General features: G+C 39.6%; 1 protein-coding gene across 1 annotated transcript in view; it reads right to left on the reverse strand.

The window, feature by feature from the left end:
* The window catches only part of CHP1 (calcineurin like EF-hand protein 1), a 37,237-nt gene that overhangs the window by 2,278 nt on the left and 9,421 nt on the right, over positions 1-25,538 (reverse strand). Inside the window, exons 3-5 of the mRNA XM_022587423.2 lie at positions 16,143-16,223; positions 12,440-12,567; positions 4,063-4,124 (exon numbers count right to left, since the gene is read on the reverse strand). Coding sequence (XP_022443131.1) covers positions 4,063-4,124; positions 12,440-12,567; positions 16,143-16,223 — 271 coding nt within the window. The remainder of the gene's footprint in view (positions 1-4,062; positions 4,125-12,439; positions 12,568-16,142; positions 16,224-25,538) is intronic.

Below are 25,538 nucleotides of genomic sequence, written 5' to 3' on the forward strand. Positions count from 1 at the left end.
CTCTTTTACTAAAATTAAAGATAAAAGCCACCCTCACCCTCTTTTCCTTTGATGTCCTCAAATATAACAGCCAAAAAGCTGAAACCCTTATCTTCTCACCTAGGCCATTCTAGACAATGATGTGAGCAGAACTCTCTGGCAAGGTCACTGAATAGGAAGGCAAAGCCTCACTTCAGGGAGAGTCCTTTGCATTTTGGTCCTCCCCATTCTTCCTGCCCGGAACGTAGATGTGATGCTTAGTGGTACAGCAGCCATCCTGGGACCGTGAGGTGAAAGTCAAATGTGCTATGGATGCCAGAGCAAGAAGAAGCCTGGCTCCTGGACATCATTTAGGTATTGTACCAACCTGGACAATCTATCCCCAGGCTTCTTGTTGCATGAGGCAAACTAGTCCCTTATAGGTTTAAGTCAGTTTGGTATGGCTTTCTGGAATCTCACCCGAATGCAGTCCTCTTTGAGGCAGTGCATTAGCCCAGATATTCCTAAAGTATGGTCAAGAAACATAAAGATCCTTGAAGAGTTAAATACTAAATCCCCCCTTTTAGAAAAATGACAAGCACATTTAAAGGGTTGCAAGAACTGTGGAAAAAAAGAGAATTAAACACTGTTTCTCCAAATTTGTTCTCAGATGTAACAAAGAGATCGCCTGCTCCCCACTTATTCTGCTAACATCTTTAGGGTGTGAATATACATTGAAAACTGCTACCTTAAGCAAAACAAGCAACTCTAATGACATGGCTCTTAGACACTATGAAATGGGGGACAGGGTGCTTTTATGATGCCTTGCGTTGCCCTAGTTAACCACCTCTGTCTTCAACAGGTTAAGAGCTGAGCTTTACCCCAGGAAAGCAAGGCCTTCTAGCCCAGCTGTTCACAGGACTCCCTTTCCCCTATTCCTTTACATCCTTCCCCAATCTCCTGAAATAGATTTTTAAAAGTATATTATAGGATTTTCTGAAAAGAAAAAAAGAGCTGAAATATTGATCTGTATCAAGACTGTTCCCCCCACCCCCGACCCACAAATCAATTCTTGAAAATCGGAAGTTGTACATTTGGGTAGAAGTGTATACAAATTGAAGGATAAATAAAAAGTGGCAATGCTAACAAAAATATTAAACAGCCAAGCCATTTGCCATCTTCCCTGACTGTGTGTGGCCAACTAGACAAATCCATCCTCAAACAGCAGCTTCTTCAGGTCCCAGTCTAATTATTCTCTGAAGTGTTTTATTTTTAGGATTATAGAACTAATTGTGCATGTGTGCTGTGTGTATACAGTGGGGTGGGGACAGGAGTGGTGGTGTCTTAAAAATCACTCATCCAGTCTGTCAATGAGGACATAAAGGTCCAAAAGTGCCTGGACACACCACAGGTCCCAACAGCCACTGGCCCGAGCCGCCTGCCCGGGCCTCCACACCTGGCCAATGCTCTTTCCACCTCTCCATGGTGTCACTTTTGGTTCCAGTCAGAAGTTTATTAGCAAATGGAACTTTTATTATTACTATTTTTTTAATGCGTGGTGAGGTTTTTTTGTATATACCCTTTATCGGTTTAAGAAAGCTCCCGTCTCTATTTTTCTAAGACTTTAAAAAAAAATCATGAATTGGTGGGGGTGATAAATTGGGAGATTGGGATTGACATATACACAGTACTATATATAAAACAGATAACTAATAAGGACCTACTGTACAGCACAGGGAACTCTAGTCAATACTCCGTAATGACCTATACGGGAAAAGAGTCTAAAAAAGAGTGGGCCTATGTGTATGTATAACTGATTCACTTTGCTGTACAGCAGAAACTAACAAAACATTGTAAATCAACTGTACTCAATAAAAATTTAAAAACTCAGGATGCAAGGGACACGGGTTCATGCCCCAGTCTGGGAAGATCCCACATGCCGCGGAGCAGCTGGGCCCATGAGCCATGGCCGCTGAGCCTGCGTGTCTGGAGCCTGTGCTCCGCAACGGGAGAGGCCACAACAGTGAGAGGCCCGCGTACCGCAAAAAAAAAAAAAAAAAAAAAAAGTCAACATTGCTACCTTAAAAAAAAATCATGAATGGAAGATGAATTTTATTAAAATTCTATGGAAAAGACCATTCAACTTTTCTTCTTTAATCTGCTAACGTGGAGAAATACTATTGATTGGTTTTCTAATTTGAATTCTTTGAATTCCTGGTATAAAGCCACTTGGCTATAATAGAGTATCCTTTTTATATATTGCTGGATTCGCCGTATTAATATTTTGTTCTGTATTTTTACATCTATGTGAGTGAAGGAGACTGCACTGTAATTTTCTTACAGTCTTTACAAGGTTTCCATGTCCAAGTTATGCTGGCCTCATAAAATGAGTATAGCAACTATCTTTATTGAAGTATAATTGATATACAGTAAAATGTACACATTTAAAATGTACAATCTGATAAGTTCTGACATATGTTCACACTTGTAAAACCATCACCCCGATCAAGATAATAAACATATCCATCACCCCCAAAAGTTCAACCAGAATTTTTTTTTTTTTTTTGCGGTACACGGGCCTCTCACTGCCGTGGTCTCTCCCGCCACGGAGCACAGGCTCTGGATGCGCAGGCTCAGGGGCCATGGCTCACGGACCCCACTGCTCCGCGGCATGTGGGATCTTCCCGGACCAGGGCACGAACCCGTGTCCCCTGTATCGGCAGGCGGACTCTCAACCACTGCGCCAACAGGGAAGCCCCCAGATGTAGCAATTTTAAATAAAGTAAATTCTTCTTACTGAAGAAACATGTCCCCGGGGCTTCCCTGGTGGCGCAATGCTTAAGAATCTGCCTGAAAATGCAGGGGACACAGGTTCCAGCCCTGGTCCGGGAAGATCCCACATGCTGTGGAGCAGCTGAGCCCGTGTGCCACAACTACTGAAGCCCGCGCACCAAGAGCCCGTGCTCCGCAACAAGAGAAGCCACCGCAGTGAGAAGCCCATGTACCGCAACGAAGAGTAGCCCCTGCTCGCCACAACTGGAGAAAGCCCGCGCACAGCAACAAAGACCCAACACAGCCAAAAATAAATAAATAAATTTATTTTAAAAAAAAAAGAAAGATGTCCCCAATTCAAAAGCAAAGGTCACGATCATTGACCTGCAGACTGTTTTGGTTTTTACTCAGACACAGAAATGTAGGAGTACCCTGGGTTGGTCCTTAACCTCAACTTAGAAGACTTCTCAAGGCAATGAGTTCAGACTTACTTCAGGGTGAGTAGAAACCACTTTACTTTTTAGTTTTATCTTGAAATAGAGAAATCTCCCCATGGAAATTCCTGAATGTGTTAGCCCCCTAGGGTCCTCAAGATTCATAAATATTTTTTTAAATACCTTTAATTAATTAACTTATTTATTTATTTATTGCCACACCGCGCAGCATGCAGGATCTTAGTTCCTTGATGAGGGATCGAACCTGTGTTCCTGCAGTGGAAGCGTGGATTCTTAACTACTGGACCGCCAGAAGTCCCTCAAGATTCATAAATATTAAAAAAAGAAAAGAAAAAAAGGAGAATTTTCTCCCTACCTAAACTTGTATTTAGGGAAGGGGGAGCAGGGAGAAAGAGAACGGCAATGCTAATAGGATGAAATGCCAGTCACTGCTATTAGAACAGGGAATTATCTAGGGGGAGCAACAAAGGCGAGTGAGTAGTGGCTCAGCTACACTGTCCCAGAAGCAGTTCCTTGACTCTTACATCAGGCCTAAGGACACACAAAACAGCAGCATTTACCTTCGTGTCATCAGAATTACCAATAAGCTGACAATAAATGAACTATCTGATCTAAATCATCTCACATATTTTAGTGCCAGTCTGCACTTAAATGACATTTAGTTAGCTTTTAAATAGTGGAGACATCTGTGAGAACTCAAGGAGCCATTTCAAGTTTCCCCAGGTCATCTGCTCTGCTTTATATCTAGGACAGGACTCTGCATACAGCAGGTGTTAAATAAATGCTTACTCAAGGAAAGAACAATTCCTGCCCACAAGAATAAGCCGGCAGGGCCCAAACACAAGTTATTCGTGTGCATGGGAACTCTCCCACATACCTGTAACAGCTCATCACGGGAGATCTTGTCATCTTTATCCAAGTCATACAGTCGAAAAGCAACTGGTAGGAAAAAACAAGAATTTAGTGGAAATTCAAGTGTTTTGCCCCTTCTCAAGGAACTAAATATATAAAGGACACCTGACAGAAAACTGACAATGAATTAATAGTTTTTCCAAGAGCAACTGCAATTACTTGTAGAGCTTTTAAAGACATTGTAACATTTAAGAAACCGGGATGCATCTCATAATTGATGGCATCCTAGCTTGGATGAAGTATGGCCCCTTTATTGCACAAACCAATAATGTAATAAGTCGAATGTCCTTTTTCTTAACTTAGAATGTTTAAAAAAAAAATCCAAAACCCGTAAGTGGCTCTGTCAGTTAGGCCATCTCACACAGCCCAAGTCTACCGTGCACCACACTCAGGGGGAGCCAACAATAGGAGCCACAGAGGCAACCAAACAGCTGACTACACAAAGTATTACTCTGGAAAAATGACCACTTCGGCAAATTCATGTCAAATTTCAAATAATCCTCAACTACTTGGGAATCCTGAAGGTAAAGAACTTCAGTGTCAAATAGAAATGCCAAGAATTTGATGGTGTCCTGGCCTTCTCATGCTTCTCCCTCTTTAACAATAGGTAAGTCTTGTTAGAAACTAGGATATCTGAGAGAGAGAATTCAGAAGAGCAAAAATCATTCAGACAGTGCCATTTTCCTGAAGCACCACCAAGTGAAAAGTATGGTAACACTGGATGATTTTTTGGCACTGTGACAAATCACACTGAGGAAGTGACTACCTTACACTTATAGCTGAATATACTGTGGTTTTGAGGCTTTGAATCATTTCAAGTATGCCAGTAAGATTTTTGGTTTTCAGTAGGTACTGCCAATATTAAAAGGCCCAAATCCAGCTTTAGAGTTATTAAGATATACAGATTTAGATCTCGTCCTTGGAACCCACAGCCTAGTAGAGGAAAGCAACACACACTATGCACTTTAATACAGTCCAAGTGTTATCATACATATGAAATACCAGGGAACAAAGCATATAGCAGATGTGCCTTTCTGGTTCAAGCAACATTTGAACAAGGTCTTGAAAGACAAACAGAAATCTGATGAAGGGTGGCATTCCAGGCAGAACTAATACTAGGTACAAGGGCAAGAGAACATGGATGAATATCTAAAAGTTTAAACATCACTCCTTGCCTCCACCAAAAGAAAAAAAAGGTGGGGGGGGGAGGGCGTGCTGAGTTCACTAAAAGTCTAAGTAAAACTTTTAGAAAAATCTAATTTACTTTTTGTAAGGCACAATATTAAAATTCTGGAAGGGGGAGTAACTAGGAGAGACTTTCTCTGATGTTTGTCTGTTTTCTTTAATTTGGTTAGTTGAGTAACTATCAAATTTGAGACTTTATATGCTTAGGAGGTTTGGATTCCAAGGGGAAGGAGACAAGGATCATAAGTGTTCCTAAAGGAATGTGTGTTTAATATATTCCCAATTTGAAAAAGAATAGGTATATGTATATGTATAACTGAATCACTTTGATGTACACCTGTACACTAACACAACATTGTAAATCAGCTACAGTCCAATATAAAATAAAAATAAAACAGATGAATGGAAAAAATATATATATATTCCCCAAACTAAACACACATACACACACACACACACACTCTCTCTCTCTTCTGCATATGCTGTCATCTTTCTAAAATACCATAAAATGTGTTATTTACTAAAGATTTTGCAATGGAAATCTGTTTGCTATATAACCCATAAATATCTGTTTCTGAATTTCTTAATTGGGGGGTAACTGTAATAAACACTTACATCCCTTTCTGCCAAAGTATTTACAGAAAGCTGAAAAGCTAATTTTTGAAACCTAACTGCAATGGACTGAATGTTTGTATCTCCCCCAGAATTCCTATGTTGGAACCATAACTTATCCACAATGTGCTATTAGGAGGTGGAATCTTTGGGAAGTAATTAGGGTTAGATTAGGTCATGAGGGTGAGGCCCTCATGATAGGATTAATGCCCTTATAAAAAGAGGAGACAGGAGATCTCCTTATCCTTTTCTCTTTCTGTTTCCACCTCCCTCCCAACGTGAGAATACAGCAAGAAGAAGACTGTGAACCAGAAGGGGGGCCCTCACCAAGAACCCGACCATGTTGGCACCCTGATCTCAGAGTCCAGTCTCCAGAACTGTGAGAAATGTCTGCTTAAGTCACCCAGTCTATGGTATCCTGTTATAGCAGCCTGAGCAGACTAAGACACCAGCAGAGCCATCACACGATAGGGTCTTTTAGAAAAAACTACAGCAACAGTAGTTATTTCTTAACTGACTTGGATTCCTGTCACTCAGCTCTGGTCCTGAACCAGTAGAACCAGCATTTTCCCCGAGATAATGAATGGTCAAATGCCAAATGACTGAGCCATTCTGTTAGCTTCTCTCTCTTTCCTCTCCTCCTCTCCCTTTCCCCCCATTCTTAATCCAGGAGACTTGGACTCTCCTGTCTCCAGAGCTGTCATCTCTCATCTCCAGTCCCAGGGCTTTAAATGCCATCTAATGTTGATGACTCCCAAATGTGCATCTCCAGCTTGGACCCCTCCTCTGAGCTCCTGCTGTTGACGGCAGAGCAATACAGTACAGTGGTTAAGACTCTAACTCTGCCGAGTCCTGTCTGACCGCTTACTAGCTATGTCTACGTGAGCAAGTTACTTAATCTCTCTGTGCCTCAGTTGCCCAAGAGGTGCAAAATGAGAGTAACAGAATCCACCTCATAGGGTTGTGAGGACTGAATGAGTCAGTACACAAAAGGCACTTTAAACAGTGCCTGGCACACAGGAAGAGCTCAATCAGTGTCATCTACCCGCCGTCACCTCTCTGCCCTCCTCTCCTACCACTCACTTCTTTCTTGATAATGCTGCTTTGTTCTCTGAACACCAAGCACTCATTTCTACCCAAGGACCTTTACACCAGTCGTCCCCTCTGCCTAGAGCACTCTTCTGCTATTCTTGGCATGATTGGCTCATTCTTAGGGTTTCAACTCCTCAGAGAGGTTTCCCTGACCACTCATTCTAAAGCAGTGACACCCTCCCCCATCACTCTCTCATCTTACCTTATTCATTTCCTTCACAGAGCTTGCCACGATCATAAATCCTGTTTATTCGTTTGTCTTTTTCCATATAGTCTATCTCCCTTATTACATTGTAAGATCTCTGAAAGCAAAGACCTTATCTGATTTATGCACCATTGTATCCTGGGCCTAAAATAGTGCCTGGCATACAGGAGTTGCTCAAACATTTGCTTAATGAAAGACCAAATGAATGATCTCAGTCAAACCTTTACATTTTAATCACGGTTACTTCCTTAAAAAAAACCCAAAACACTATAGTGAAATAAACATAAAATTTAAGTGTACAGTTGAGTACTTTCACACTGTTGTGTAACCATCGCCACCATCCATCTCCAGAACTTCTTCATCTTCCCCAGTTGAAATTCTGACCGATTAATAACTCCCCATTTCCCCCTGCCTCTAGGCCCTGGCAACTTTCTATGAAGTTGACTACTCTAGGAACCTCATTAGAGGAGGAATCAAATAATATTCACCCTTTTGTGTCTGGCTTATTGTTATTTAGCATAAGTAAATTTTTCTATGTTGTAGCATGTGACAGAATTTCCTTTTTTAAGGCCGAATAATATTTCACTGTATGTATATACCACATTTTGTGTATCCTTTCATGTTGACAGACACTTGGGCTGCTCCCACCTTTTGGCTGTTGTGAATAATGCTGCTCAGTTTCTTCTTGGCTACTCTCCCAAACTCCACATCACCAATATTCCTCATCGTCCAGATAAAATATCTTCATGCAGACTCATTTCCCACATTACTCATTATGTGTTATAAAAAACGTAAACTATTTAAGAGGACAATCAGAACATCAAAAAGGAAGCTTACCATGCCCTGGAGCATTCTAAGATGGGTTGTACCTTCCACATCAGACTTTATAACCTCACTGACCTGAAGAGGAGAACAATAAGGAAACCATTCCTGGGAGACAAACAGAGCAGTAGTACTATGTGTGCTTGGGCCTGTGCCTACATAGGTACAGTTCAGCCTTGCTGATTGTCCTTGACATTCTTTCACTGTGGCATAAAAAAGAAGTAGGACAAAGCATGCTCTCAGAGTCCCTGAAGAGACTATTCTCTGAGGAAGATGGACTATAAACAAATTTGCCTTAGTGGCAAATGTGTTGCTAGGTGTACGATGTTCAGTTGCTCTCAGTCTACAACAAGAAGTGCCGCCTTACTGCTTCCACAGCTCTGTGGGAAATTCAGAGAAAACCAAAATACAGACAGAGAAGAAGACATCCAGGACTCCTCTGTAGCTCTGGTTTCACTGGTCTACTTACATGAATGTGATCCTAACATATAGGATGCAACAGAATTCAAATTCATGTCCAGCTTCCTACAAAAGTTGATCTGAAAGCCAAGACTAAAGTAATGGTAAAAATCATGCATGACTTGCACAGCACTTACTATTCTATCTCACCCTAAAGTCTGCCATTTCGGTGGCATTCAGGCCTTCTTTCTTCCTAAAAGAAGCTCATCCATGGCTTCAGGGGGCATTCTGTCTCTCTGCCTCTGTCTTTCTTTCCCCACTGTCAGATATGAATAGGGAAGCGCATAGCCCAGCTGCCACTGAAAGCCACCATGTGACCATGAGGAGCCACGCCTTTGGATGAAACAGACCCGAAGGATGGCAGAGCAGAGCACAAGGAAAAACCTGGGTCCTTGACAACACAATCAACCCTGACGCTTGCCCCACCTCACTCGTTAAGTGAGATAATACATCTCCTTACTGTTGAAGTCAGCTGAGTCAGCTGAAGGCATCCTCACTGATACTCTAAGTAACTACCAAATCCCCTAATGTTACCTGGAATATTTTCTTTAGGGTCAATGTGAATTAACGAATTTGCTTATCCATTCACTCATTGATGAACACTTGGGTTACTTTCTTGTTTTAGCTATTGTGAATAATGCCACCATGAACGTGGGTGTACAAATATCTCCTCAAGACTTCGCATATACCCTTCACCCCAGCCTCTCCTGATGGTAGCATCTTGCATAACTTATAATACACCATCAAAACCAGGAAACTGACGGAGGTACAATCCACAGAGTTTATTCGGATTTCACCATGTGTGTATGCGCATGTGTGTGTAGTTCTATGCAACTTTATCACCTATGTAGTTTCATGTAACCACCACCACATTCAAGATACAGAGCTGCTCCATAGCCACAGGGCTCCAATGTCACATCCTGTTATTTAGTGTATAATCAAGAAACACCTTTATTACTGTATCACAAAGTTGTTTTCACATTTTGTTCATTGTATTTCAATATAATTCGTTTCCTTTATAATCCTATGTATTTCATTTTATGCATTCACAAACATTCCGAGATGGGATCGACAGGATTCACCAGACTGCCAAGGGAATTCGTGACTTGAAAAAAGTAGAGCCCAGGCTGTAGAGGGAATTCAGGTAACAGGTCTGTGTTATACCTGATAACCTTTAAAGCCTCCTCTAATCCTGGATTAGAAAAGCAAGCATAGTTTCGTAGAGCACAGAATGTTGTCTTTTTTATAAATTTATTTATTTATTTTTGGCTGCCTTGGGTCTTCGTTGCTGCGCACAGGCTTTCTCTAGTTGTGGCGAGCAGGGGCTACTCTTCGTTGCAGTGTGCGGGCTCTAGGCGCACAGGATCAGTAGTTCTGGTGCACAGGCTTAGTTGCTCTGCGGCATGTGGGATCCTCCCAGACCAGGGCTCAAACCCGTGTCCTCTGCATTAGCAGGTGGATTCTTAACCACTGCGCCACCAGGGAAGTCCCTAGCACACAATGTTTCTTAGCTGTCTTCTTAACCGACTCACTGGATTCACAGATGCTCCCCCTCCCCTCTGCAAATCGTTCTAGCTGATATGGCAGCACACTGCATAGTTGTAGCCAATGGGCGACTCTGGAGTGTCTACTCCACCTGCTGAGTTGGATGCTTACCGAGAGTCAGGTGTGTCAACTGTCTTAGAACTGTGCTATTTGTACTTTTCATAAAGCTACATAATTTTATAAGAAATGAAATGTGACAATAAAGTTATTTTTAAATGAATATTAGATTGACTGCTTTTGAAAGGCTCACTATTAAGGCACTGAAGAAAAAAAACCCCACCAAACTGTTGCTAAAGTATGTGTGGCAGGACAACTGCAAAAGATCAAGGAAAAAATGTTAACAGCAGGAAGATTCTATTCTCAGAATGCTTTATAAGTACCTTTAAGTTCTGTTTCCACTGAAAAGAAACTGCAACTAGAAACCTTAGACTATACATTATAGATGTGTTCTACACAAAAATGTCACACACCTCCCATCAACAGAACTTTACCAAAACAAAACAAAACAACACTTGGTCCTACATCTAAAGACTGGCCGGTGAATGTGTTTTTAAATAATATAAGGTAAATTAAAATGTTAAACCATGTATCCTTTTCTATGATTCTATGCTTTAGCTGACTTTTTCAATTACTGATCAACTCCTGGTCTGACAACATTTTAAATGAGAAAATTTCTACTACATTAATGCCAGCATCAGGCAAACATGTAATAAATATATACTAAAGCTCATAAAACATTAAGACACAAGGCTTTATCTCAAACAGTATTTAGTCTTGAAAGAAGAAAGTGAAATTCACTAATAAACATAAAGTATCCAATAAATTTGAGAACAATTCATTAGAATTCTATTTTCTTTTATATTTAGTTTTCTTTGTACTTAAATTTTCCACTCTTCATTAAGGTATATGATATTGTGGTAAAGAAAAGCAGTGTTTTATTATTTTGGTTCAAAAATCTTCCCTGTCTTATAGAACAAAACTTATTTTAGTACTTCTCAAACTCTTTACCTGAAATACAGAGGAGTGAACTCACACTCCTATAAGCAAGGGAGATCTGTGGATATGGCCCAAGCGCTACAAATTAAAAGTTTAAGTTTCATGCACTATCTTTCAAATGTATGTAAATTTGGCATTATATTCTATAGTTTATCTATATTTGTTTCAATATTAAAAAGCCTTTTAATTTTTCTTTAAATCGTTCAGTAAAAACTTGATGGGCATAAATTAATTAATTAAAAAACAAAAACAAAAACAAAAAAACTTGATGGGCCCCATTTATTCTGTGGCTTCATAGACTTCACTGTGCACCCAAGCAAGAGAAGCTAGGGCTCAATCAATTCAATACAATTTCTTTTCTTTTCTTTTCTTTTTTTTGGCTGCGCCATGTGGAATACGGAATCTTAGTTCCCTGACCAGGGATCAAACCCATGCCCCCTGCAGTGGAAACGCAGAGTCTTAACCACTGGACCACCAGGGAAGTCCCCAGTTCAATACAATTTCAGTTTCAACTTGTGTTGAATGAAAAGAGAAATTTAAATTTAATTTCTTGGAGAAGTATTGTAAGGGATTAGGCAATATCATACATGAACCAACAAAGGGCAGAGGGAAATTAACAAATATCCAAGGAAAGGCGGCAAGAGGCATGGAGACAAAAATTAAGTCTTGCACTAACCTAGCTGTCCACCCCTACTTAAGTCATACCCCAGTATCTATCAAATTCTAAGGTGGGATGGGTCTTTCTCACTGTTGTCACTCTAGCACTTATCACAGTACCTGGCACACAGGATATATTAGCAGCTAATTCTTATTGCCTTCAAACCTTCCTGTTTGAAACCCCTTAATATCTCATTTTACAGAAAAGGAAACTGAGGCCCAAAGATTTTAAGTAACTTGCCCAAAGACACAGGGCCAAAAAGTGGCAGAGCTGGGATTCAAATCCAGCCAGTTGGGACTTCCCTGGTGGCACAGTGGTTAAGAATCCACCTGCCAATGCAGGGGACACGGATTCGATCCCTGGTCCGGGAAGATCCCACACGCTGTGGAGCAACTAAGCCCGTGCGCCACAGCTACTAAGCCTGCGCTCTAGAGCCCGTGTGCCACAACTACTGCAGCCTGTGCACCTACAGCCCATGCTCCACAACAAGAGAATCCACTGCAATGAGAAGCCCGTGCACCGCAACAAAGAGTAGACCCTGCTCGCCGCAACTAGAGAAAGCCGGTGCATGGCAATGAAGACCCAACGCAGCCAAAAATAAATAGATAAATTAATTAATTAAATCAAATCCAGCCAGTTTAGCTCCAGGGTCTGAGCTCTTAACCACTATGTTAGAATAAATGCTTGTTCAGTGAATGAATGAGTAAATAAATGATTTGTGAGAAATGAAAAGCAAATATTTTAAGCCAGAAGACTTTATCTCCTTACAGTGCAGTTTGTTGCTTCGGCTGTTGAGTGGTTCTGGTCCATTCACATCTTTGCTCTTTTCATTATCCTCAATGGGTCGGAAATGAGCCAAGGTCCTCATGAATCCGCGGAAGTTTACCTGGTCCTCTCTGATCAGGAAAGATAACAAAAAGAACATCTTGTCAGTCAAGGCAAGGTGATTATTTCTTATGAATTCAATACATTAACAGGTTTAGCTAGAGTGGTCTGAAGGTCCATTTAATGAGGTCTCTTTCCATACACATGGTACTTTAGGGCTCATAAAATATCTTCAGTTAAGTCTTGCCACAAGCTTGTGAGGTTTCATTCTTACTTTACAAATTATTAACCAGACTTAGAGAGGTAACAGGACTTACCAGAGTCAGTTACCTATTGAATTTACTTCTCTTTTCCCAAAGAGGATTTTAAGTAGCAGCAGGGCTGTGCTATCAGACAAGCCAGAACTTGAACTCACTGGCTTCAGACTCCGCAGCAAACAGCAAGTTAAGTCATTTCAACCCAGTGTCTCCCTAACCACCTCTCATGTCTCCCCTGCAGTCAGTCACACGTACCTAGTGATATTTTAACGTTAAGGCATATTATGTAAAAGCTGCTTTTGAAATAAAGTTTTAGTTATAGAAGCAATAAATACATTTTTGGAAATTTGATAAAAAGAAAAGAGAAGAATACCACTTCTAGTTCTACCAATCAATCACAATCATTGTTAATATATCTCCCAGTAATTTTTCTATGTTTTTTGGATAATTGTGAACATACTGCATAATTTTGTAGCTTGCTTTTTTTAAACTTTTAGGCATGTCTACAATCAGTATAAACACTTTGAAACATTTAAACCATCTGCATAATAATTGTGTGGCTGTATCATGATTTTATTATTCCCTCATAATTGGATAGATATTTTCCTCATAATGTTTTGAAAGACCTTTGTGTATAAAGCTTTTTGGGTACTTAAGATTAGAGAAAATCTTTTTATCACACCACAGGCTAATCAGTAACCCTATAAGAAATAATTCTAAAACTTGAATGAATAAAGAATGTTTTTAATATTAAAAGAGAATGTCCCATGTGACATAGCTATTTATCTAAGGCAGTCATGGAAAGAACAGGTTGCCTGGTTCCTGTGGCTACCTAAAAATACATCCGAGTCTTTGCTCCCATTGAATAGATGTGGTATGTCGGGTCTCCTAAGTGCCAGCAAACACAGAGATCAGAGACCTTGTAAAGGTAGAGTTCAAAGGCTAGCTTGTGAGCCGCTTGTACTCAAAGGAATGACCTTTCACTCTTTAAGGTAGCTATACTGCTAATGGAGCGTTATCTCTAAAAAATGTGAGTAAGGGCTGAGGAATCTAGGAATGTGTAATAAGACCTGAGTCACATGCTAGAACAAACAGATAAATGAGTACATATATCACTGGCATGTCTCTGAGTAAAAGGGAACTAAATACCAATGTCCTACTTTCAAATCTCATTCTTTAAAAACAAATTGAACCTAAATATGACCAGAGAAAAACAAAAAACCCAGAAGCCAAATATCTGTATCTGATTAGAGCAAGAAGCAGAGGTGCAGCGTGCTAAGAACCGAGCAGTGTAGTCCAGCGCCATCCTCAGCCTCCTCATATATACCTCAAGTACATCAGCACACATTGTGTCCTTAGCGAGAAAGAGATTAGTGAAAAGGATGACAGACAACACTGTAGTCACAACAAAGGTGGTCTGGCCTTTATAAAACAGCTTTCCACAAGCTGCTTCTTCAAATAATCAATGGTGACTAGGGAACACTTAAAAAAAAAGCTGGCAAAATGACTCTACGGGGTTTACTTTTCATTGCAAAAGGTTTGGATACAAAAGAGCAGTGAAAGTTATCTCCGGACAGTTCTCTGCAAGGGCTAAAAAAAGGAAGTGAAAGAAGGCAAGAATTCAGCACTAAAACCACACCTGAAACAAACAGGGCATTTCAGGGAGAGAAAAAAAAAATCAGAAAATGAGGAAATGTAAGTGATTACTCATGGTCACCATGAATCTGAAAAGGGCAGGTCTCAGTCTGATTGAGTCCTATCTTCACATGAACTGGCTGCTAGTCTTCCCCTTTGACTGTCACTCAAATTTACTGAGTGACCGTCTTCTCAACTTGCAAATTCCTTTGCTCTCAATTCAGAGTTCTAAAATTTCCTCTCCACGTGTTTTATCTGATGGTGCACTCACTGACACTTAGTCTCATTACTAAGAACTGGCAAACATATAACATTTTAAAGTCCTCTGGGTCAAATAAACAAGTCACAAGGAACCAGGAAGACATTGTTAAAGAGATTACTTAAAACAAGATTATATGATAAGCTTTATTCAGGAAACGGTACCTAATTGAATCAGTAAATATTGACTCAGCACTTTGAAGGCAGTGTATTAGGTTAGTGAAGCATATCAAAAGCCTAGTTTTACATTACACAAACCTAAATCTGTTTGAGAAAGTGTGGTAGGGGAACTATATCCATAGTTGATGTCGTAAAAGAAACGTAAAGTAATGTTCTGGATTAAAGGAGGCTAAAGAGATATGACAACTGAGCCAGACTGGGATCCTATACTGGAGGAAGGGGACATGCCAAAATGATTGTTGGATAAACTGATAAAATTGGAGTATCAGTAATATATTAGAATACAATAGGTAATGAGGGAAATAGATGAAGGTGGTCAAAGGGTACAAACCTCTAGTTATAAGATGAATACATTCTGGAGATGAAATGTACAGCAAAGTGACTATAGTTAACAACACTGAATTGTATCTTTGAAAGTTGCTAAGAGAGGTAAAAGTTCTCATCACAAGAAAAAAGTAACTAAAAAATAAAAAGAAAAAAAAAGAAAAAAGTAACTATGTGAGGTGATGAATGTGTTAATTAATATTATTGTGGCTATCATTTTTCAATATATACATATATAAAATCACTATGTTGTATACCTTAAACTTATACAATGTTATATGTCAGTCACATCTCAATAAAGCTGGAAAAAAAGAATACATAATATTTTATACTAATATTATTACAGCACTTGATAGGTGTGGTGAGTATAAATTACACACTAGATTTCAAAGACTTAATATGAAAAAGAATATACAATAATACTTTTAAAATATTGATAACATATTGAATAATATTTTGGATATATCGGGCTAAATAAAATATATATTGCTAAAGTTAATTTAACTTGTTCATCCAAAATTAATTTAACGTGTTTATTTTTACTTTTTAAATGTGACTACTAGAAAATTTGTAGTAATTATGTATGTGGCCTGAATGATGTTTTTATTAGCTAGGACTGAGACAGAGAGCATACACAAATGAGGCAAAATGTTAACAATACAACAGATGCTTCTGGGTAAAAGATGTACAGGTGTTCCTCATACTGTTTGCAAATTTTGCAACTTTTCTGTAAATTTGAAATTATTTCCAAATAAAACTTTAAAAAATGTTTAGTTTTACATCAAAGATAAACAGAGATTAAAGACAACTTTGAAGATGGGCTAATAGACCTATCTGAAGTTTAAAACAAGGATGAGGGTAGAGCTATTTTAGATATGATTGAGTTAGAGAGGCCTAATGTAATCAGGAGGATCACGGTCTGAGATGACCCAACCGATAGCAACATTCCAGATTAGCCTCAGAAAGGAAGCCCAATAAATGCAGGGACTCACCCTTCTGGAAAGAAGGCATTGATGATCCGGTCACCCAATGGGTTGATGGCAAGTTCTGGAATCCGCTGGAAGTCTTCCCGGCTGCCAAGAGAATCACCTTGGGTTAGAGACCATTGGCCCTTAGCATGAACTCCTTCAGTCATGCTAGAGTACAACCTAGCAAGGATATTACCTCCTGGAATTTACTTCTGTGGCAAATTATACCAAATAACTGCAAAGAATAGCACTTTAATAGCTGCCAAGTGTTTCTTGCACCAACTCTGGAGTGGAAGAAGCCAGGTTTGACTATGCCACATTCTAGTGAATTCAGCACACAGGTTATGTCAGTAAACCAACTGACAAGCAAATACTAAGCTGTCCCTGTAAATGATTCCTTGAACATTACTATTTTGTACTTAGTAAGTTTGGAGAATGAAGAGCAACTGCAAAGTATCAAACACTGCAGAGTTGAATATGGGAGGAAAAATTCAGAGGGGCCTCCGTACCCTTGATAAGAAGATATACAGCACTTATGAAATGCAAGGAATTCTTAGGTGATATTTACATCTAAGTAGAGAATAAAACATGACAGGGACTTCCCTGGTGATCCAATGGTTAAGATTCCACGCTCCCAATGCAGGGGGCCTGGGTTCAATCCCTGGTCAGGGAACTAGATCCCGTATGCTGCAACTAAAAGATCCCACATGCTGCAACTAAACATCCCATGTGCCACAACTAAGGTCTGGTACAGCTAAAAAAAAAGCATAAAATGTGACAACTAACTGACTGGCCTTTTCTCCACTGCCTTCTACAGACTAGAAGTATTTAACCACAGAATATGGCAAGAGCAGTCATCCTCTCAGAACTTGAAGTCTGTTGAAGTGAATATTGTTAGTTATCATTCACTGTATATACATTATGTGCCATTCTAACTCTGTTTATATACTTCATCTCACTTCTTTATGTCACCACTTTATCTATACCCTTTTAGAGCTGAGGAAATTGATTTTTTTTTTTTTTTGGGCCGTGCCATGTGGCATGCGAGATCTTAGTTCCCTGACCAGGGATTGAACCCATACCCCCTGCAATGGGAGCACAGTGTCTTAACCACTGGACTCCCAGGGAAGACCCAGAGCAGAGGAAATTGAGAGTCAGTGAGATAAAGTAACTCGTCCAGTGCTACAGAGGTAAAAAGTGGCAGAACTGCAATTTAAATCTAAGTCTGTAAGTCAAAGCACATGTTCTTTTTCCTAAAAAAACCACACTTCTTTCCCATAGTACATAAACTTTTTGAAAGGTGCTCTCCCAAAAAACGTTCAGTAACTGTTTTTCAAAAAATTCTTTGGTTGATATTCTGTGCCAAAAATATAAAGCTACCTACAACAAAGACAATATATGTACAAAATATCAATGTCATAAAGTACAGAGAAAGGCAGAGCATTGTTCTAGATCAAAGAGGACTTAAGAGACATACAACTGAACTCAATGCATGATCCTAGATTAGGGAAAAAAACTGTTATGAAGGACAATACTGAGCCAACAGGTAAAAATGGTATATGGACCATATAGAATATGGAATATTATATAATAGTACTGTATCAAAATGCTAAATTTCTTGATTTTGAAATGAGAATGTCCTTGTTATAAGGAATACACACTGAAGTATGTGGCAAAATGTTAACAAGTGGCAAATGTGGGTATCGAGTATATGAAGTTCTTTGCGTTATTCTTGCAACTTTTCTGTAAGTTTGAAATTATTTCCAGATAAAAAGGGGGGAAAAAGGAATACAAACTCAAAAGGTGATTCCTGCCTTCAAGACGTTTACTAACAGAAGAGATAAAACTTATTCCTTCACCCTCTTTCGACTAGAAGCTAATGAAATGTTCGTATTTTACCCAGGAGCCTTCAACTCTCTGGTCCTCTCGTGGTTTAACATTTACAGGGTGCTTAATTAATTCAACAAGCTCATCTCCACCACATCTGGTCATTTTCTACAGAGGCAGAAAATGACCCAGGGGACTAAGCACAAAGTTCTGGTACAATAACTCCAGATTCTAATCTTCTTTCATCATTTAGGGTAATAATTTTTATAGCAGTTAATGAATTAGAAGAAGCCATTCATAAGGTAACTAGGTTGCTTAAAATGATGAAAGAAAGAAAATTACTGAGGTCCTGATTATTTAATTCAACAAACATGTACTAAGCTCTTATTATATAATGTGTTCTATAATACAAAGTCTACATTATCAACACAATGTAGTTCCTCTTTGACAGAGGTTAAGAAACAATAATTACTCCCTTTTAAATGAAGATTAAGGCTGATTTGAATTGCAAGGCCACATACCTCAGTTTAATGTCTAATGAGCTTAAGTAATTTTAGCTGCAAAAAGATACAGTTTAAATACCAAGCCTAGTATCAGGTGCTGAGTCCACAACCTAGCCTAACCCCTTGGGTCTCAATGAAGAATCTAGTCGTGGACTTCCAATGTCAACAAGGACCTAAACCTTGTCTTACGACACTTTTAAACTTTACTCTTAGAATTTAGATTGTATATAAAATGGGGTCTATAAGATCAAGGGGAATACAGTTGAAAATATAAATATAAAAATGAAAGAGTATAAAAAATAGTTTATAAACTGTCAAACAATATACAGTTTATTATTGCTGGTTGTTCTATAGTGGAATGGAGATCATCTGGACAGTAACTCTAAAACTCAGCTTCTCAAATTTGTCTGCCAACACAAATCTAATGGAGAAAAAGAAATACTCCAAGCAGCTCACATACCACAAGTGTTATAATTCATTCAAAATGCAAATTTTTGTGTGCTCATTAAAAAACATACCAATATTATATTCTATCTCATAGTATACCTAGGAAAATCTTCCTTGAGGATTAAGACATTATTACTGGTAGTAGGCAAATCCAAGAGCAGAACCATGTATAATGGCATTTTTTATGGCCAAAAAATTCACAATGAAGAATTGTTTTCCAGATATGTACAAGCACAGAGATGCTCTGGGAAACCAGTTTTAGAGACCTCAGTAACCAGAAATGCCAACCCTCTACACTGATCTTCACTGTGCAAGTTCTTTCTCTTACACAGAGATGTAGCCTCACAGTTAACTTCTTATATTTTAAGGACCCAAGGTAGATGCCAAGTTCTTTCTCTTACACAGAGATGTAGCCTCACAGTTAACTTCTTATATTTTAAGGACCCAAGGTAGATGCCAAGTTCTTTCTCTTATACAGAGATGTAGCCTCACAGTTAACTTCTTATATTTTAAGGACCCAGGGTAGATGCTTAGATAACATACATAATGAGGACATTAAAGTCTGCTAGTTGGACATACCTGTGGGAACACACGTTCAATTAAGAAAACAGTTTTCTGGGGACTTCCCTGGTGGCGCAGTGGATAAGACTCCACGCTCCCAACGCAGGGGGCCCGGGTTCGATCCCTGGTCAGGGAACTAGATCCTACATGCATGCTGCAACTAAGAGTTTGCATGCCACAACCAAGGAGGCCACCTGCTGCAACTAAGGAGGCCTGGAGCTGCAACTGGGACCTGGCGCAACCAAATAAATAAAATAATTAATTAATTTAAAAAAGAGTTTTCCACATTTTAGTATAATAGAGATAAATCATTTACTATTTGTATTTATTATGTAATTATTTATATTCATTAACATTGAAATGATAATAATTTCCGTTATCTAAAACATTTAATATTTTAAATTAAATTGATAAAAATGATTTTTTTGTCTTGGTAATACAATTTTTTTTCAGGTTTGCCAGGTGAGGGAAGTAGCAGTTACAAAAATTAATTAAAGGAACTCTTAAGAATGGGTCAGCTGCCCACTGTTGCCAGGACCCTTCCCAAGAATATAAAAACATTTGTCCCCAGGATAAAAATGGAGAACTGCTATGGAAAGAAACTGAAAGATCCACCTGGGCAGGGTTTCGGCCAAGTGTTGGAGGCTGGCTCCCCAGGAACACAGTCCTTTTATTTGGGGAAGAGAGTTGCAAATTTGTCCCCTTGCTCCCTGACCGTATGCCCTAAAGTGAGGTCTAGCAACTTACTGGCCCTGCTCAGAGTATAGAGGGCTTGAAGTCAGTCCTTCCATCCAGGCAAAGACCTGTGGAGAAAGCAACCACAAACAAGCCCATGCCAGTTTTCTACAGTAATCCATCCACACATTTTCATAAATATGAATGGACAACCAACACTTACCGGCATTTTGGGAAAATCAATAACATAAAAAAGTAGGATCAAGATGAATAGAGATAATCATAATTCAGGGAACAAAAAGGAGTTCTGAAAGATTCTAGTAAGTAACGCAATAGATATTTGATAAGTTCTTGCATCTGTAAAACAAAAATAAGCTACTATGATAGAGCAGAGGTCAGAGAACGAGATAGTTTCTTGGAAATTAAAAATATGACTGTGGATAAGTTCATCAAAAGGTCTACAAAATAAATTCAAGGATATCTGTCAGAAAGCAATGGAAAAAAATCAGAAAATATGAGAGAAAATTGAGTCACGGTGGTCCAATAGCCAACCAACAGAAATGCCATGAAAATCAATAAAGAAATAAGAGGGGGAGGAAGTAAAGAAATAGCAGAAGAAAACTTTCCAGCTAAAGGACATATTTTTAACTTTTTTTTTGGCCATGCTGCACAGTATGTGGGATCTTAGTTTCCCAACCAGGGATTGAACCCTCGCCCCCTGCATTGGAAGCGTGGAGTCTTAACCACTGGACTGCCAGGGACATCCCTAAAGGATGTATTTTTAGATTGAGAAGGTTCACCTGATACTGAGCAATGAATAATGAAAAATAACCTACAAAAAGGTACAACTTTGTGAAATTTCAGAACATCAGGAGGAGATATTTGAAGGTTTCAGAGAGGAAAAAGAAAGATTATCTACTAAAATAATGAGAATTAGACTGCATCGTGGTTCTGTGAAACTCCATTCTGGAATGACTGATACCATTGTGTACAAAGTAAGTGCTTATCTAGGATATTGAAATCATCTGCCCTCTTGGATGAAGTCAAAGAAGAAAATGAGTCTCAAAAGCACTTCGTTTTTAAGCAGATAAATGGCTACCATTCAGGAAACAATCTCTTAGAATTTATAGGTAATCTTATTTATTTGTTTGTTTGTTTATTTATTTATTTATTTTTGGCTGCACCTTGCGGCGTTTGGGATCTTAGTTCCCCAACCAGGGAGTGAACCTGGGCCCCCGGCAGTGAAAGCGCTGAGTCCTAACCACTGGACCGCCAGGGAATTCCCTAGAGGTAATCTTTTTTAAAGTGATATATAACAACACAGCCAACTAGTAATTTCAGTAATAACTTTCTTGCAGAGTTTAACTGGTCTGTACTGTCCCCTGTAGTCAATTTAACCTGCATGGATTTACCATCCAGGAATAGTTTTCATCATGGTATTATTTGAGAAAAAGTATCTGACAAAAATCCAATATTAAAGTTGCTCAAAAAAATTGCTCAATGCACAGGATATATTTTTTTTTTGCACAGGATATTTTTAAAGTAAACTTTTAATGAAGTATAACATACATACAGGGAAGAGCAGAAATCACAAGCATTCGGTATGATGAATTTTCACCAAGTGAAGATTATAACCGGCACCCAAATCAAAAAATTGATTACTATCAGTACCCAGATACCTCCTTCATGTTCTCTTTGTCTCTATCTGCTCCCCTCCTCAAAGGGTAGTCATTATCCTGACATCTAACACAGATTAGATCAGCACCAAGGATATTTAAACAAAAGAAACCTTCTTTGTGTCCAGATAATGACCAGGCTCTCACCCTGATCTGACCTACAAAGGACCATTTCAGGGCACGTTATAGGACCCAGCTGGCTTTTCAAAGACCAATTTCAATGGCAGTGGTAGAAATATTTCACCCAAAATAATGGCACCTGAAGAAAGTAAGATTTGTGAGGTTATAGTATATATTTATATTCTATGAAATACCGATCTAAAGGTTACCAATCATTTTAACTCAACACCTATTGGCAGGCCAAGGAACTAGTGTTCTATAAAACATACTTTGGGGGTGAATCTCTGAAAGCATTTTGCAGAAGCTCCATTTCTAACCAAAGCCTTCTACAGTTTCTGTTTCATGATCCCACTGAGACTGACACTTTAAAAAAAGGAGTACAGGGGTTTCCCTGGTGGTGCAGTGGTTAAGAATCCGCCTGCCAATGCAGGGGACATGGGTTCAAGCCCTGGTCCAGGAAGATCCCACATGCCGCGGAGGAACGAAGCCCGTGCGCCACAACTACTGAAGCCCGCGCACCTAGAGCCCATGCTCCGCAACAAAAGAAGCCACCACAATGAGAAGCCTGCGTACCACAACGAAGAGTAGCCCCTGCTCGCTGCAACTAGAGGAAAGCCTGCGCACAGCAACAAAGACCCAACACAGGCAAAATAAATAAATAAATTAATTAAATAAATTTAAAAGAAAAAGGAGTACAGAATGCCTTGGACAGTACACTATAGTCTCTCACTCTGCAGAATTTGGCTTCAAGCTGCAGACATAGAGCATCTTGGGAGAGGAAAGTGAAGAAAATGTGGAAGGAAAAATATTTCTCCTACTAACTTTTTTAGGAAAGTGGGGCATGTTAAAGGTAACAAAAAGACTGGAGGTAACTTATATTCGGCTGAGCACCCTAATGGGTTCTAGAAAGGTCAAGACAGGCCTTGAGCTGAGTTTGGTGGTAAAGGCTGGAGAGAGATAAATCACTCTATTACTACAAAAGAATTCTGAGTTTACCAGGTTATGTCTACGGCTGGAGGGAGTAGAAAAGATGGGGCTGGGGGAGAGGGGACAACAATCTATAACAAGATGGCCAGAGGCTGAGATGGCCATTGTCGGAGGCACAGCCACTGTGAAATCCCTGATATTGGGAGGGTCCAACAAAATGATTTATTGATATATACACAGTTGACCCTTGAACAACATGGATTTGAACTGTGTGGGTCCATCCACGTGTGGATTTTTTTCAATAGTTAATACTTCAGTACTACAGGATCCATCATTGGTTGAATCTGCAGATGTGGAACCACGTACGCTGAGGGCAGACTATAAGTTATTCTCGGATTTGACTGTGCAGAGGGCCACCACCTCTAACCCTTGCATTGTTCAAGGGTCAACTGTAACATGCTAGTTGTTTACTATGTAGTACAATGGGGTAATTTCTTCTTGCACTCAAGGTGGCTTGGGGTTTTTCCCATATTTTAATCCAAACCATGATGGAGATCAAAGAACAGATTCCAGACCAACTGCTTTGTAATGCTGAATACAAAAGAATCAGCTAGACTCAGGTAACCATGAAATCAAAAATTACCCTATCATTTCCTACCACCTCTTCCCCTACCAAGAATTTGTAAAAAGCAGAACAGAAAGCAGTGCCTAGTGCATCATAGGTATTCAATAAATACCTATCAAATGAGTGAGTTAGTTCACTGGCTTTCCATAGAGTGTGAAATTATGTTTTAGGGGCAGAGCAAATCTTGCCTAGATTTTAAGGAGCAGGTAAGACTAACTGACACATGGAAAGTTTTCACCTCTTCTGGGGAGAAACATCTCCTTTTACAAAAGATTTTCCATTGTTTTCCAGCAAACAATGAAAGTGATTAAAGCACACATTTACAAACCACCCACTTTCTAGAAAGAAGAAAAGGACTCAAAACTAATGTGAAGGGTTTCCCTGGTGACGCAGTGGTTGAGAGTCGCCTGCTGATGCAGGGGACACGGGTTCGTGCCCCGGTCCGGGAGGATCCCACATGCCGCAAAGCGGCTGGGCCTGTGAGCCATGGCTGCTGGGCCTGCGTGTCCGGAGGCTGTGCTCCGCAGCGGGAGAGGCCGCAGCAGTGAGAGGCCCGCGTACCGAAGGAAAAAAAAAAAAAAACACTAATGTGAATTCTATATCTTCACTTAGTGGTTAAATCTGAAATTATGATGGAGACGTAATCCCAAATTCAAGTAAATTATTCAAGTATTTGGGCTGAAGGAAAAATAGAAATTTCTAGTCGTTAATTTTTCTAATACAAATTTATATAGTCTCCTCAACAAATGGTGCTGGAACAGCTAGATATCCACAGGCCAAAAAATAAAGTCTGACTCTTACATTTCTATCTATTGTTACACACACACACACACATTTTGTTGTTTTGTTTTGTTTTGGCTGCACTGCGCGGCATGTAGGATCTTAGTTCCCCGACCAGGGATCGCACCCGTGCCCCCTGCAGTGGGTTAAGTGCATAGTCTTAACCACTGGACCACCAGGGAAGTCCCTTCTTTCTTTTTCATTTTGTATAAATATACCAAAAAATACATATATATTGTGTGTGTGTGTATACATATACATACAAAAAACTCAAAATGACAAACATCCAGTTAAAAAATAGGCAAAGGACTTGAATAGGCATTTCTCCAAAGAAGACATACAAATGGTCAACCAGCACATAGAAAAGATGCTCAACATCATTAGCCACTAGGGAACTGCAAATCAAAACCACAGTGATCTACCATTCACATCCACTAGAATAGCTAAAATCAAAAGAGAGATAATAAGTGCTGATGAGGATGTGGAGAAATTTGAACCCTCATTACACTGGTGGTGGGAATGTAAAACAGTACAGAGCTGTGCAAAAGAGTTTGGTGGGTCTTCAATAAATTAAGCATAAAATTACCATGTGACCCACAATTCTACTCCTAGGTATATACCCAAGAGAATTAAAACATAAGTCCACACAAAAATGTTCATAGTAGCCAAAAGGTGTTAACAACTCAAATCTCTACCATCTGATGAATAGATGAACAAAATGTGGTCTATGCATACAATGGAATATTATTCAGCCATAAAAAGGAAAGAAGTACTGATACACACTACAACATGGAAGAATCTTGAACATGTTAGGGGACTTCCCTGGTGGCACAGTGGTTAAGAATCCGCCTGCCAATGCAGGGGACACAGGTTCAAGCCCTGGTCCGGGAAGATCCCACATGCCGTGGAGCAACAAAGCCCATGTGCCACAACTACTGAGCCTGTGCTCTAGAGCTCGTGAACCACAACTACTGAAGCTCATGCGCCTACAGCCCCTTCTCCACAACAAGAGAAGCCACCGCAATGAGAAGCCCACGCACTGCAACGAAGAGTAGCCCCCGCTCACCGCAACTAGAGAAAGCCTGCCCACAGCAACCAAGACCCAAGGCAGCCAAAAATAAATTAAATAAATTTAAAAAAAAATAAAACATCATGTTATATGAAAGAGTCAGTCACAAAAGGCCACATACTGCATGATTCCATTTATATGAAATGTCCATAGAGAGAGGAATGGGAAGTGACTGCTCAATGGGTATGAGGTTTCCATCTGAGCTGATGA

This window comes from Delphinapterus leucas, chromosome 2 (genome assembly GCF_059928025.1).
Source record: "Delphinapterus leucas isolate spDelLeu-1000000601 "Yukka" chromosome 2, BTC_Dleu_Yukka2, whole genome shotgun sequence".
Lineage (NCBI taxonomy): Eukaryota > Metazoa > Chordata > Mammalia > Artiodactyla > Monodontidae > Delphinapterus > Delphinapterus leucas.